Genomic DNA, 17,285 nt, shown 5'->3' on the forward strand with positions numbered 1-17,285 from the left:
GTCAGCTTATGCGTAGATGCCCTTCAGCACATTATAAAACACATTTTCGAGGATTTTGTTTTGTATTTTCATTTATCTCAAAGCTTCTATTAAATTTTTGGAGTTAATATTTTGCCTCAGTCAAGAGACTATAAAACATTTAAAAGAATTCTTAGTTGCTAAATATGCATATACTGTATCTATAATGTGAAATAATTGATTGTCGAGGTATTGAATTAAACAATATTTTTCAAAACTAGCAAATAACAAACATTTACAGATGGAAAGGAATAATGCATGACATGGTGTTGGAATGTTACAAAGCGTACACTAATCTAAAGTGTATTTATATTCGTTTTTGAGTTTGAACCGCGCAATATTTATATATCCTTCTGGTTACTAAAGATATATATCTAATGGAATTTTGAAAAATAGAATAATCTGTTATGGAATTGTTTGCTCATTTTCAATTCAGATAAATTCTGTTAATAATTAGTTTATAAATATAACTGGCCTACATCTCATAAATTTATTTAACTATCAGCCAGTTGTATTCAGACAAAGTTTCATTGTCCATTTCATCCATAGTGTTAAATTATAAACGTTTCTAGAATTTGGACGTATGAAAAAATGTTGAAAAGACAATAATTTCTTAGAATGTTAAGTCTATTTATAAAGCTATATACAACCTATGTCACGCAGTAAAATTGATTTAGAATATATTGTAGAAATGTTATATTTAATCATGCTCTTTATAAAGAACTTCTGAGATTCTATTGGTTCAAAACTTTTGAATTATTATGTACATTTGAAGGTTAGAACAATCAAGTATGATAACTATTCATGAAGTATGTGAACCTGGAAATATCAGGAATAAAACCAAGTCACTGACCGACTTTCTGGTTTTAATATGTAATTTTTGGTTTATATATAATCAAATGTGCAATAAATGACGTATAAGCGACGACAAAAAATCATTTAGAGAAACCCTAATTAGTACTTTTATTTAAACTTATTTTAAATAATAAATCAATAAAAAATACTATGTTTACTATAATTGTTCATGTGCTCTGTGAAACGGGAAGTACCTGTAATAAAACCAGGTCACTGACCGATTTCATGGTATGAATATGAAATTCCTGGTTTATTTATAATCGAATGTGCAATACATGGCGAGTTAGCGACGGCAAAGGTCCATTGGGGGATATTTATACAAGAAAAATGAATACATACAATAAATTATTGAAATATATTTTGACTAATTTTAAATAATAAATCAATAAATAACACGAATAAACACTCAAGTTTCAGTTTCAGATTTACATAATTTCATACAAAAATATATACCACTTCGTGATATATTTCGATAAATGCTACAGAACATTCCTATTTTGTTAACATGTATTTTTATAGTGTGACGCCATGGCAAAGCGCTCGGCGGTTTGTGACGTTATGCGGCTTTATGACGTTTAGCGGAGCAACAAATATTCAATGCTAAATCATTCTAAACCGTAAGCAGTAAGTTTTAGTCCCGGATTGATTCGAATGGTTCAAGTCGCTGACATTGGACCTAGAACATTTTTGTTATATTGATCAATTAAATGGTTTTATAAAAAATTTTGCTTTGATGAATTTTTGAAACATTGACGATTTGTTTTTTATATCTTAATTTGTTCTCTGTCATATCTTAAAAATTTGTTTTTCGTGATTTTATATCGAAATCGATTTTAACACAACATTAGTTATTGATTTTGTATAAGGTAATACAGTCTAACTGTTATCGACTATGACAAGGACACTGGCGGTGACCGGTTTTTTTTACCAAATTTTTATGACACAGTTTATCTACAGTCTAAAATGAATGTAGCTTACTTGTACAACGCGCAGTCTAAAATATCAAAATATGTTCCGGAAACGAGAACGAAACCAGGCTTTTTATTTCAAAAGAGCATTTCCTCTGAAAGACTGAATTGCATAAAAATATTTCGAAACAAGTTAACTTGCGAGAAAGACCTTTGTAAAACCACGTGTTTTAAATGATTTTTGAGAATTAACACTACTATATCCTGATTACAGAGTTTATATCAAAGTGCGTTACTATTCCGGAATTTATGACCTTATTTTCTCCGAAATAAGTAAAGTGTGAAAAAATTCAGCTGATACATTCAAGTAATGTTTCATTAATTCCGTAACATGTTTTTCATTTTCTTTCTGATAATCGACAGACGTTAATCTGTATATGAACATTCCCATTGGCTGTAGTTATTTCGAATTAATAGGAACACTTACAAAAGCTCTTAAGTTTGATGACATCTTTATGAGGGAACTAAAATGTATTCAGGAAAATTTTCTGTTTACAGCGAAATCTCTAAATCATATAAGTTTTAATAAGGTAAAGGAGTGCATCGAAACAACGGAAACTCAGTCCGTGAATATCACAGGTTATTTAACTTTATTTCTGTGAAATAAGTTAGTTTTTTAGTTTATACATAATTCATTTAAGGTCGATTGTGAAGGAAGTTCTACAACTTATATTAATCACTCTCGACACTTCATTCCTCATGGAATCCATCGCCACGAGGGTATGAGAGAAGAGGCCAGTTTAACTTTTAATGCTGAGCGTCAAGCAAGGGAGCTACTGGTTCAATTTTTCACGTCTTTGGTATGACGCAGCCGGGGATCGAACCCACGACCTCCCGCACACGAAGCGGACGCGTTGAATTGCGTATTAAGATAAGCTGATTATTTAATGCTTGTTTCCTTGAAGCAATGACGACGTCGTTTGATAATATAATAGATAAACCTGTTTCTCCTCATTATCTTGCATTGACAGTATGTAATCAGTAGTATTCTTTTTTTTCGAATGTCCCATGTAGTGAAAGGGTGAAACTTTGATTTTGAAGATATTTTAATAGTTTTGACTGTACAGCAAAAATGTACTTTAAAGGATTAAAACAACAGTTACTACTGACTGAAATGTATGAAATATACTGCCAAATATATTTAGAAATTCAGTTCTTTGAATTGTAAAATCAGCAGCCTCTCCAGATGTCTAAAATCAAAGCAATGTATCTACACGTTTAGGTACACTGCCAGTCCACAATTGTGTTATTTTGAAATAGATAACCTTTTGGTTTTTTTTTAGGTGTAGACTTAAATAATTCTCAACCTAGAATTCTGTTTATGTCCGCAACTTTGAAATCGTGATCAAATGTTTAATCAGTGATCGGGTACGTATCAGATTAATCGGGGTACACTTTGAGATAAAATGTTATCTTTGATAACTTAAATTGTCCTGATGTTAAATAATGTTACATAACAGTATTACTCCATAATCGTTAACCTGTACGTCTACGTTATTAGACCCCTACCGGTGGAACACCGGAGGGGACTATAGGAATGCCCTCCGTCCTTCAATGCGTCTGTCCATCCGTTCGTCTGTCTGTCCGTCTGCAAATCAGGATCCTGCAATTACTCAAAAAGTGTTCAATCTAGGTTAATAAAACTTGGTATGTGAATAGAGGGCAAAATGTAAAATATTCACATACATGACTTATGCTTGTAGGTCATAGGTCAATGTCACTATTGAAGGTCAAGTAAAAATTGTCTCCCAACCATAACTTTTATATGCATTAATGGATTATCTTAGTGCTATACACGACAGTTCCCCATGATGAGACAATGTGTCAACACCTGATCTATAGTCAAGATCACTGTTTAAGTTCAAGTACAATTTTTTGCCACTCCATAACTTATAATTACATTGAAGGATTTTTCTATTACTACACAGAAATGTTTCCCATGATTAGACTTTGTGTCGCGCATATGACCCATTGATTTGAAGTCAGCGGCCTTAACGATTCGGCCACGGAGGCCCCTGTCAAATGTCAAGGTCACTATTGAAGGTCAAGTAAAATTGTTTCCACTCAATACTTTTATGTGCCATGATGGATTATCTTAGTACTGCACACGACGAGACAATGTTTCGCGTACTATTACGTTTTATCTAAGCTTTCGTACGTCTTTACTACGTCTTGCTACATTTTATATTACGGGGCAAACATCTAGCTCTCTGTAGGGATGGGAAACGTAGTAATACATAGCCCTTAATATCTGACAATGTGACTGGGGCTTTTATTCACTACGGTCATTTGTTGTGTTCTTAGGCCACATTTTGAACAAGAAGCGTTACATTCGTAAAATAAGGAGTCTATTATCGTATTATTTTAGAGATGATACATACATAGAATAGTGTGCTTCATACATTTAAACACGAAGAAGAAGTTATACGGCTGCGAAACTTTTCACTAGGTCTAATGGTTCTCCTAAATATTATTTCGATTCTAGTATATGTTATAGTGTGACGACATGGCGAAGTGCAAGAATTTTGTGTTAAACATTGGTAAACTAAGATCCTTTGACCTTTAGCGGCAAAGTGACATTTAAAAAATGTATAGCGGAGCTCAATCATTCAATGTTAAATCGTCCGAAATCAGTTAAATGTTTTTTCATATTTAGCTAATACAAATTCTCGGAACTTTGTTCGAAAATAGCTTTTTATTTGTGAATATATTGTCTGTCATATCTTAGTTATTTTCTCGATTTTGAACTAAAATACTGATATCGATTACTCATTGATTTTGCGCAAGACATTTCTGTTGATAATAATAATAATATTGTTATATTATTATAACTTATGTCCGCTAATACACTCTATCTTCTACATACTATGACAAAAAAGAAAGTTGAGTTTCTTTAACAGAATTACATGAAAAATATATTTAGGGTGTAAAACAATTCTAGTTTACTTGCGCAATGTACAGTCATGTAGTGGTGCATGTAGTGCAGGTAATGTTTCATTCACTGCATCAATGACAACAACGTTTTTTTATATGATAAATAAAATTATTTTCTTCCGTATCTGCATTAATAAGATAACATCGATGTCATTTTTTCCGAATATCCCCTTCATCATTCAATTATTTTGATAGTATATTAAACAGGATGTGTTTGCAAAGCAGGCACCCCTATGATGCCTCCCGAACTCAGTTAACCGCAACACAATAGGGGTTATCAACTGACCAAAGGCAATCATCCTAAGAAGTTTGACGCCTGTAGAACAAAGCATTCTTCAGTTATCAATAAGAAACCCATGGTCGACAGACTGACACCCATGCTTTGACACAAACACTGATTAAATGAGAGCCGTATAATTGACAATATGGTGTGAAAACTGTCTTTATTACACATTACATCGTACCTTTAAGCAAAAGGTTATGGGTCATAACTGACGGTCACCCAATCATGGTCACTACAGAAGCAGTCAATTTTTCTACAATTCATGTCTAAATGTTTAATGTACCCATGATCTAAACAAGATCCTGATGTAGGTCAAAGCCAAGGTCAACATGACCTTTCCGTGATCTTTGAACAACCGACTTCGACATCAATAGGGGCCCTAAAGTATTCTTCAGTTATCTAGGAGCCCACCCGCTAAATAGGGAGAGCGAAGAGCTACGGATCGCGTGGCCGTGAGTTCGAGCCCTGGGCGAGGCGTATGTTCTCCATGACGATTTGATAAAAGACATCGTGTCTGAAATCATTCGTCCTCCACCTCTGTTTCATGTGGGGAAGTTGGCAGTTACTTGCGTAGAAAAGGTTTGTACTGGTACAGAATCCAGGAACACTGGTTAGGTTAACTGTCCGCCATTACATAACTGAAATACTGTTGAAAAACGGCGTTAAACCCAAAACAAACAAACAAAACAAACAAATCAGTTATCTGGCGGAAACCATTTTCAGTCCTAAGGTGACCTTGTCTGTGTCATTCTCTGACGTTTGACGCATATGGGCCAAAGCGGTTACAGTTAAACACTTGTTTAAGTGATCGTTTTATCAATTATTTAACAAGAAGTATCTTTTAAAAAATACACGTCCGCAGTTATCAATGCACACTAAGCTACGAATTGCTTATGAAGATAAGCTGGCCTATTTAATGTTTGTTTCCTTGAAGCAATGACGACGGCGTTTGATAATACAATAGATAAACCTGTTCTCCTCATGATTTTGCATTGACCATATTTAATCAGTAGTATCTTTTTGAATGTCCAATGTAGTGAAAGGATGACACTTCTACTTTTGGAGATATTTTTAATAATTCTGATTGTGTAGCAAAAAATGCATTTTAAAGGATTAAAACAACTTCTGACTGAAATGTATGAACTATACTGCCAAATATATTTAGAAATTAAGTTTTTCGAATTAAAACATCAGCAGCCTCGTCAAATTTCTATAATCAAATTGATATACATAGCTGATACGGAAACATTACATGTCTAAGTCCTTTGGATCACGGGCAATAGTTATGACTGTCGGTCGGCAAACCATTCACCAATTATTTCGAAACATGGCATGATAAATTAATTTTCAAAGTTCCATTCTTAAAAGTTGGACAAAGTAAACATTAGTGGAATACTGTGAAATCAGTTTTGTTCGAGCAAGACGAATTTTTTCTTATTTCGCGCTTTGAGTGATGCGCGAAGACAATTAAGCACAAAGTTATCCATACTTATTTCCTACAAAAAAATATATATGTTCAATAAAATATGTAAAAAGACACTCGTGTATTCTCAAAACTTGACAATTTATCGGCGGTAAATTAAAGGCATTCTTTACAGAAAATTACGTTCTTTTTGTTTTTGTTTTTTTTTTTTCACAAAAATAAATATGTAAACATATCGGCATTAATTGGCTATAATTATATGACTTAATAAAAATCGGAATAATCATTCTTCTCATCATTAAAATGAAATTTGTTGCCAGAAACTTAAGACTTAATTTTAAATTTGCGCGCCGTATTCGGAACAAAGTTTTATAACTTATTTATAAATATTTAGAGTAGAAATAAAATTTTGCTGATTCAAATTCATTTAAATAACGATATTGTCTTCCTGTTAATGGTATTTGTCTAACATGATAGTAATAATAATATCATTATCTATAAGCCTATTGATGTTTCATATTATTTCAATAAACTTGTCAAAATTCAAAACACAGCTAAAAGCAAGCAATGAGAAAAGCACAATTTTATGACAAGTCAAACAGTTGCATTCCGTGGGAAGAGAGTATTCAACAAAAAGCAAATTTTGGCTATCTGTAGGGAATTTTTGATCTTAGTACACTTATCAAAATTTCTTATTCTTACTTTAGCAAGTTATTTTATCCCCTGAGGATTATATTTTTTACACACTAATTTGAACCTAATCTAAAATTTCACGATATAGAAATTGCTCTTAGACTAAACAAAACAAAGGTAACTTGTAAAAGTAGCATTTTCTTCATTTATTTGTTGAAAATGATTTTTGAACTTATAACAGTGTTCCATTGGTAGTGGTTTGTTAAAAATAAATACAAACAATTGTTAAAGCAATGTCTCTACACGTTTAGGTAAACTGCCAGTCCACAATTGTTTTATTTAAGAAATAATAAATTCCCAAGTGTGGTTTATTCTAGAATAACCCGTGTTTTGAGTTCTTATGCGTAAGAATATATCACGATGGCCGTAGGCCTGATTGATTTATTGTTTCGCATATGAACGAAAAGCTCTGGTTATTCTACGATAAATCACACTCGGGAACTTGTTATTTTAATTCTAACACGACATACTAGTATTAACAGTGTTAGAAAAAAATGGTTACCACTTTTTACGACATGAACTACACTTCGTGCTACGCACCTGGATCATTTTATACATAGAAGATGACGTCACTACTTTGCACGCGCATGGGTTATCGCAAGATAACCGTTGATTGATTTTCTCCTAATATGTGTATATAGGTTATTTGCTGGTCGTGTTAGAATTTAAAATAGATAACCTTTTATTTTTTCTTAGGTTTAGACATAAAGAATTCTGTTTATGTCCGCAAATTTGAAACGTGCTCTTTATCTCGTGATCAAATGTTTGATCAGTGATCGGGCACGTGGGAGGTGAAACGGCGTACACTTTGAGATAAAATGTTATCTTTGACAACTTAAATTGTCCTGATAATATATAATGTTACATAATACATAACAGTATAATGTTACATAATACATAACAGTATTACTCTATAATCGTTAACCTGTACGTCTACGTTATTAGTCTCCTACCGGTGGAACGTCGGAGGGGACTATAGGAATGTCCTCCGTCCGTCCGTTCGTCTATCCGTCTGTCCGTCTGCAAATCAATATTCTGCAATTACAGAATTATAAAACACATTTACTTCGTTTTCTGAAAAATAACATAGGTGAGTGGGTACATGAAAATTCCAATTGGTTGAGGTTACTACAAGTTAACAGGAATACCTTCAAATGCTTTCCAGTTGGATGACACATTCAAGACCACACTAAAACTTTTCTTGAAAATCTTCTGTTTACGGCGGTATCACTGAATCTATTTGATAGGAGAGTAGGAAGTACAATAAATTAGCGGGAACAAAGTCCTTGAATATCAAGTTATAAAGCCATATATTTCTGTAATCTATTAAGTAGCTTTTAAAGTCAAGCCGGTGCATGTTATGTTTCATTCATTATATCAATGGCAACAACGTTTTATTATATGATAAATAAAACTATTGTCATTTGAATTTGCATTAAGAAGATAAAATCAATGTCATCTTTTCCGAATATTCCCTTCATCATTGAAAGAATGAAAGTTTTTGAAATTTGATATAATTTCAATTATTTTTAATTGTATAGTAAATAGATTGTGTTTGATAAACAGGCATTTCCCTATGATGCCTCCCGAACTCACTATGGCATTATGCCCCCAATTAACCGCAACACAATAAGGGTTATTACTGACCACTGGCAGTCATCCTAAGAAGTCTGACGCCTGTAGACCTAAGCATTCTTCAGTAATCGATAAGAAACCCATGGTCGACAAACTGGCAGACATGCTTTGACACAGACACTGATTAAATGAGAGCCGTATAATTGACAAAAACGGTATGAAAACTGTCTTTATTACACATCACATAGTACCTTTAAGAAAAAAGTTTAGTTTCCATACTGATTGTCGGGAATAACTGCACAAGTCATCCAGTGATGATCACTGCAGTAGCAGTCAACTTTTCTACAATTCATGTCTAAATGTTTACTGTACACATGATCTAAACATGATCCTAATATAGGTCAAGGCCAAGGTTACCATGCCCTTTCCATGATCTTTGAACAACCGAGTTCGAAATCAATAGGGGCCATCTGCAAAACAAGTTGGAAGTTCGTTTGCCGAAGCATTCTCTAAAGAAATTTTAATACGCCTCTGGATCGTCATGACGTTAACTTTGTTTACACACAATGGTATCCTGTGTGTCGTTTACATATGATATTTATTGATCAAAAGTGAAATGAAAAAAGATAATGTCATCATCAGAAATTTGCATTCTGTGTTAGAAGGGGCGTAACGGAGATATAAGGTTCCTTTCTCACATTTTTTAAAAATAATTCTCTGTTTGGACTACTTGTAAACCGGTTCATGAATAGTGCGGATACCTACATGATACGGGATTGGATTTAGACATAGCCAAGATGCCGGTAAACTGTACTGTGATGATTCGAACAGTCTGTTCAATAACAAACAGGTAGGTTGTGCAAGGGAGTTTATTCTGTCTCCAAGCATGGGAGATATGCCTATAGTTTACATGAAGTTCAAAAACAAATTGCCGAGTACGACTCGTGTTATATACATTGACAATTATTCATCCGAATCCTCTTATCGCGGAATATACTGTTACTAACTTTTTTATTCTGATTATTTTCAGCTAATGTATTAACTTTATATTAACATAAAATATTATATATATATATATATATATATATATATATATATATATATAATTAATTTTTGAATTTCAGAAGAACAAAAATCATCATCTGAAGCTAAAATGAACACTCTCTGACAATGGGAGGTAAACAAACAAAAGAGCCTCCAAAAGAAGGTAATCCTTTTTACGTATTTCATTACTGCCACGTGTCTTTTTCTTTTGAATGACATAATGCGATAAACCAACGAAATAGTTTGGTGGTGTTTTGCTAATTATGAACCTCTTTAGTTGAACTTTAATTGTCACAACAAAAGGATAACATGAGACATGAACATCAATCATGAAATGCTGGTTTGCAATTTTAAAAAATCCTATCCTACTTGATTGATAGTAAATAAACTAACACATTTATCTCAGACATGCACACCTTTGCAGTAATGAATAATAAACACATACTTTTATTTACAGAGGTCAAGAAACCTTCCCCACCACCGGTCCGCCAAAAGAATAGACCTACAGGTAAGTACATGTATATATAATAACACCATTTTGTCTCAAACCACGAATTAATATAAAACCACTAGACAAAAACTGCTATTGTATTTTTGATTTTGCGTTGTATGTGCGGCTGTTCATCCGTCTGTACGTGCGTCCGTCCGAAATGGAAAATGCTAAAAAAGTTTGTTTTTTTTCAACTTAAAACTCCAAACCTCATCATTAATTAACACATGTCCTTTTCTTACAAATGGTATTACCCCCATTGGCCCAGTATATATATTTCCCCCTTGATTTGGTGAAAAAATATTTTAGCATAAAAACCACCACACCTCATATAATTATTCATTGACACACGACCTTAAGTTTGCTCTCGTGATATTGTTCCCCTTGACCCAGTTAAGACAGAGAATTTCCCTTGATTTGGTAAAAAGCAATGACAATGTTTATACATATAACTCAAAAACCATTTTACCTTACCTCATATAATTATTAGTTATCAAATAAACTTTAGTAACAATGAGTATAATCGCCCCTTGACTAAGTAAATTCAGAGTTTTTCCCCTTGATTTGGCCAAAATAGCGATTGTTGACTGTATCTAAGTGAGCTGGTTCTTCGTGAAAGTTTACACAAATGTAAATCACTTTAAAGCGTTGGTGCACACCCAACGTTCGTCAGGATCAGTTCAGTAACCAGAGTTATTGCCCTCTAATGTTTTTATAATCCACAAATTCCCATATAAAGTAATCCATTAATGGAAATCCATGAAATTTAACATAAATATAGATCACTGTTACATTGCATACACAAGCTAAATGTTGACAGACAGACAAACAGACGACTGACGACGGACATCGAACAAACTCACCTGAGCAAAAAAGTAAATAAAATGTACAACTATTCAAAATTTACAATTATAACCTCATGAAAAACCTTAATCAAAACAATACTTGGAAAATTATATATGTATATCAAATGGAACAGTAACATTATATTCTTCCAAATGAGGACAACCCAAGGTAAATATTTAAACGTTTAAATTATGAACACAGAGCTCTGTTTATGTTACACAGAGCTATCTCCTTAGCGACATGACTATCTCCGTCACGAAAGAGCTATCTCTCACAATAAAAATTGAATAATTGTACTCCCGAACCATTTTCGGTACATATTTTATTTCGAAATGCATTGTATATTTTACAGCTGTCTCACGCCTACTCGGTTTGCTTCTAACTATTAGTTAAAATGTAAATATTTGACAATGAAAGTGCTTTCCTGCCGAAATGGCCAAATTTACTGCAAAATCAGCTTGTTGGTAAACATCACCACGACCACAAATTAAGAATGAATTAGCAAAGATGAAGTTCTCTGTAAAGTTAAATCATATCTACATCGCCTACCATTCCCTGATTTTTGATATTCGATACACTGCTTGTAAAAATGCAAAAAATATGGTGACACTCACCTTTGTTGATGTTCTTTTATCGCGACGTGCACTACCTCGGAAGTTGCGACAGAGCAGTTTACCGTATACCTCTTAAAGAGATAGCTTTGTAGTTTACCAGGCGTGTATAGGACAGAGTGTTTCCTCTTTATTTGGTACAAAAAAGGAACGATTAAACCATGGCACAATTCTGTTATACATAACTTGTGCATATCTGGAAAATATAGTCCTCTCACTCACAAAAACAACCTATTCGGCGTGGATATGAATTCACTGATTTTGCTCGTTTATCTTAGGTTCTGAGACATATAAGAACAAAAAAGCACATGTCATTGCATTCGTTTTATTTTTTTATACGGCATTTCTCCCCCCTAGTATTAAGATATATCAGAATTAGGTAGACTTACAAGTAGGGGTACTTTATAGAACACATAATATTCAACTTAATGTCATAGGTATTTCAAGTCTTAAAGTTTACTACGAATAAATACGCGATGCTACCCCACGGTGCATCTTACATCAGATTAAGGCAAATTCCGGACAAAACTAAAGGTCAGTTTTTCGCAACAAGTAGAATATGAATAGTTAAGTAAACACTGTTAGCCATATTTTGATGACTTAACTTTTATTTCATCCTGATAAAAAGAACACTCGCACATCCGTAAACCAATGTTAAAGTATAAATCATTACCGTAAAACTGAAATGGACCTATCTTTTTAATGAAAATTCTAGGGGCAATCGTCACAATAATTAGTACACGCCTTTTCTAGAGAGTTAATTTATGTTCTGTAATAATATATACAACTTGCAAAATTTGTTTATTGTATAGATGGTGCGGTCGGAGGACAGACATTACGTCCAGGTACCGGTAAGTATAATATTAACTTACTGGCTTTCTGTCGTTTTGGAAAGTAAATGTTTCTAAGCAAGCAAAAGTTTACAATAATGCTTATATTTCATTAGGCCTATGTTCATATAACATATCTGTACTTTAAAACAATACTTCTTTTGGTTTATAAAGAGCTTCCATGATCATATGAGAAAGCTATACAGTTTGCTTGCGAAAAGGTTGTTGTCCTACTACAGTGTCCATCCGAACTAAAATAATACAAGAGGTTGGGGTGGAAGATGGGGTAATTGGCACCTTTAAAAAAACTCGACATTTTTCCAGAACTGTGTCGGGTGATCTAAATCCCAACAAAAAGTAATAATATTTGAATATAAATGTGGAGTATCTATATTGTTTTAATTAAATCTTGATTCAGAAGAACTCTCAATAAACTACACGGAAGTGGTCAGCGGTGACGATATCTCTGCAGGTACAATTAGTTAACTAATGTATCATGTGTTGCGGTTAACGTATTGTCTTTGGTGATTTGCGTTCATATGTGCTCCATGCATGTTTGTTTATTTACATTGGATTTATTTGACACGTAGTTTGCTTTGGTTTGTGTATATTACTTGTTGTTTTTGTTTCATCAGTACTAACCTCTAACGTCCAAAATGTGAGTATGCGCTTTGATAATTGGGTGAAGGTACTTATAGAATATCTAAGTTTCTTATAATTAAAGTTTCGTCTTTTAAGAAAAGAAAAACATCTTTCAAATAGCGACATTTGTTGGCTAAAGAATACGTTCGTATCATAACTCACGCTTTCCTCTGGCAATGTCCGGTAATTGCATTTTTTTCATATTAGTGGGTCACATAGATAAAACAAATGCGGTCGGCCGAGCGTTGTGACTCAAGTTATACCAAATCTTAGAAGTCAACGTATTTTACCAGTAACTGATATACAAATGAGTGTTTAGCGGCCATCAGCAGGCTTGCACTTGAACTATTAATGTGATAGCATGGAATGTTCTTCGTTTTGATACAAACGAATCCAAAATGTATACGGGATGAGAATAGGTTTTAAAACAAAGTATATGAGAAATGAACCGCTGTTGAGTAGTTTTCATTTTGATGTACTGAGACCGAAGATGCTATTTAAACACAAAATTGACGACGAGACGTATGTAAGCACGTAACCAATCGAACACTGTGACATCAGGAATAATTTTTTGTAACTGCCTAGTGGGTATTATCAATTTCTGTAAGATTAAAGATCTTTATTGTCATTTGCCAGATTATATTTAAACGTTTAAAGACAATTAAGTGAAGTTCCTAAATGTATTACAGAGAAATCAGCCACTAGGACAAACGATGCAACATCCGAATTGGTATACAGCAGGTCAGAAAATATTTTGGATGATGCTACGTCTACGCAATACCGTTCATACAGGGCTCGCTACTCCAAATCTGCGACAGACTTAGGTGCAGTTGCTATGAATACTGAACAATATTTTTTTTTCATATTAACTGTACAATCTTTAGATAAGGGCAGTCAACTGTCCACGACCTGTACTTTTAATCCCACATTCTTTAAGTAAGTACATAACTGGCACTATTTTCTTTATACAAAGCGTAAAAAACATATAGTCAGAAAATGTATATGGTGCAAATATCATGTAGTTTCACTTAGAAATTATAAAAGATTTCATAGTAATGGATTAGACAGTCTAATTCTTTGCTAAGTAAAGGATGTTATATATGTGAACTAATAAAAATGCCAAGAGAGCGGATACTAGGTTAATCAATATGGAATAAATTTCCGTTTAAAAAGATACTAATATTTGGTTTGTTTTATGAATTTAAAGCATTTCTTAAATTAAATGTTTGATTGAAGTGGGTCTCCTGTGCGTTTGCCTTCGAATTATTGAATTATTCTATGATCAGAATGACTAAATGAAATAAATTTCATATGTTCTTGTATCAAATCAAATGCTGAATCTTCGCAGATCAGGTTACGCATGCAAAATGTATTACACGTATCTGTTATTTTTACAGACCGTCTCCGGGAAAGACCCAGGAAGCTCACGCATACGGTACGTGAATTATATTACAGAAAATATTACTTACAATAGCTAGATAACTAGCTAGTATCATATTAATTCATATTATAATGTTATTAATCAAGCAATTTCATATTGGCCTTGTTATTTGTCCAAGGGTAGTCGTATTGGCCCGAGGCCGTAGGCCGAGGGCCAATACGACTGCCCGAGGACAAATAACTAGGCCAATATGAAATCGCTTGATTAATGATAATATTATTATTCAACTTTCAACTGTTGGCGGTAACAGTATAAGAACTCTGTGAGTTACCTTATGACAGCTATGCACGTTCAGGTGAAAAATCGTGTCATTCTTTGACAAGTTGTTTACAGTTTAGACGTATTTTAGAAATCATGATCATTTTCGCCAGTAAAACAGAATGAGTTGTATGTAGGTACTTGAGAATAATTTTGAAAGCTACTTTTAATGCGACAAAATCAAGAGTAACTAGAACATACCTTATTTTTTGGAATTCCTATTTATTTTCTTTAGCGAGTACCATACCATTTGAACTGTGATAAAAACTGCTTTAAAAGTCGTTTCCTTTTAGGCTGCAAGCAACGAGACACAAAATTATACACATATGTGTTGATCAAGATAATACAACCAATCAAGCACATATTATATAGTCCCATGCCTCGTTTAATTCTTATCCGAAATTGTTTGCAGTTCACAACTGACACTCTTGTCCGCCAATTTATTTAATAACCACTTTCCGGCACTTGAATCGCTATTTATCATTGCACAAATAGTCCACACTATCAAATGTCTGTTAAAGATAAGTCTCATCCTTTTAATTAATCTGAGTTTCCATATTTTCTTATTATTTTCCTTGACAACTGTTAGAATTTCTGACAGGAAACACTTGCATTTTACACAATACCGAATAAGCGAAAGTACCGTTGTAATCTCCGAAGACGTACATCCCGCTCAGTCATACTTGGTTATTAAATGAACATGTTGGATGACTTTTTTTATCAAAATGTGAAAAAAAAATGTAATCTATAACTCTGATGTAAAACAAAATGGCGTCATTTAAAAATCAAACGGAAGTGGCTTCTCCGTATTGGCCCTCTCTTTTGAACCAATCAAAATGCTTGAATTCCGTATTGGCCCTGTTTTTTCGTATTGGCCCTGTTTTTCTCATATTGGCTCAGTTATGTTTTGTATTAGCTCTGTCTGTTTCATATGATGTTTGCAATTGATCTAATACAGTGTGTAATATTGTAAAGTTGAATAATAATTACCTGTATAGTTTAGTTCATATTTACCTGTATAGTTTAATTCATGTTTACCTGTATAGTGCAGTTCATATTACGAAGTAAGCATTACGCGCAGTGGGTAGAACAAGTAAAAGCCTCATTAAAGGCTAGACGAGGAAAATTCTATCAGAAGACAATAAGTTTGTCTTTTATCTGTGATTTCTGTGCGGGAAATTGTCATTACCTTGACAGAACATGTTACTACTCGTATAAAATGCAGGAATTTCAGGAATACTTGATATTTTAACAGATATTAATATATTATGACAAATAAAGGTGCATGTAGCATCAGATTCATTAGAATGGAAAAATGCGCATGTAATCATTACCTTAAAACGCCTACACATAAAAAAACGTTTGTTTTTACCTTCAGATCTTACATCAAATAAAGTAAAACAGCACCGATATCCATATAGCGCTGTATCGGCAGTTGTAAATCTGCATTATTCTCCGTCTTAAAAGACATCTAATTCTGGCCTGGTATTACGATATAACTTTTGTTTAAAAGCTTTAAACTTTAAAAAAGCTTTTGAATCGTATTGATACTTTTTACCTTGCTTTGTGTGTGTGCGAGCAACTGCAAATGCATAAGCAAGCAGGGCACCAGCTATTGCAATATATAAACGCAAAGAGTCTCTTTCCTTATGTAAGCTGTTTCCTTTTGCGCATAGTAGTATATGGATTTCGCAGTCTCCGTCATGTTAAACAAGCTTTTGCAATAAACTAACCTTGTTTAGATCTTACAATAGCAATCGCATGTTTAATGCATCAGTCTATTATCTTATAACATATATATATATGTATATACCAGGTGATACAGCGTAAGACAAGTAGTGCACTCTTAGTTGCTGCAATAGACTTTGGTACAACATACAGTGGCTACGCCTACTCGTTTATCAAGACACCGAATGAAATACTCACAAATTACTGGGAAAATACGGCGATGAAGGTAATATAGACCTGTAATGCAGCATTTTTACTTTTAAACTGTAATAGGGGATTTATCCACGACGCGAAGCGCCGGGGATGAAAATCCCCGAGACGGTAACGTCCATATATAATTATTCGTCTTTGTTGTCTGCATATACTGAGGCAATTGTTTCGATGTTTTCCGGTTCCAGTTTATGTACACACCACAGACTGTTTGTCTGCATGAACATCCGAGCACCCCGAATCAGTCACAGAAATTCGTAAACCGCGCAATCATTATTATTTTACTTCCTTCTCGTGATGAGAACTGTACATGCAACTGAAAAACACTTTTAAAATAGTAAGGAAGTGTTTGAAAATCCAATTTGAAAAATACCCATATTTATTATGTTTTACTAGTATATTTCTCTGTGAAAGCACAAAAAGTAATCTGGAAACA

General features: G+C 33.5%; 1 protein-coding gene across 8 annotated transcripts in view; it reads left to right on the forward strand.

Annotated features, from left to right (window-relative positions):
- Positions 1-17,285, forward strand: part of LOC123556656 (heat shock 70 kDa protein 12A-like) — a 99,821-nt gene that overhangs the window by 69,970 nt on the left and 12,566 nt on the right. For 7 of the 8 annotated variants that reach the window (XM_053542914.1, XM_053542915.1, XM_053542916.1 and 4 more), the window contains 7 exons: positions 9,874-9,956; positions 10,251-10,301; positions 12,553-12,591; positions 12,989-13,042; positions 13,902-14,036; positions 14,610-14,647; positions 16,728-16,865. In XM_053542914.1, coding sequence (XP_053398889.1) covers positions 9,920-9,956; positions 10,251-10,301; positions 12,553-12,591; positions 12,989-13,042; positions 13,902-14,036; positions 14,610-14,647; positions 16,728-16,865 — 492 coding nt within the window. In that variant the 5' untranslated portion in view covers positions 9,874-9,919. The remainder of the gene's footprint in view (positions 1-9,873; positions 9,957-10,250; positions 10,302-12,552; positions 12,592-12,988; positions 13,043-13,901; positions 14,037-14,609; positions 14,648-16,727; positions 16,866-17,285) is intronic. The other variant, XM_053542920.1, reaches the window with a different exon arrangement.

This window comes from Mercenaria mercenaria, chromosome 5 (assembly GCF_021730395.1).
Source record: "Mercenaria mercenaria strain notata chromosome 5, MADL_Memer_1, whole genome shotgun sequence".
Taxonomy (NCBI): Eukaryota; Metazoa; Mollusca; class Bivalvia; order Venerida; family Veneridae; genus Mercenaria; species Mercenaria mercenaria.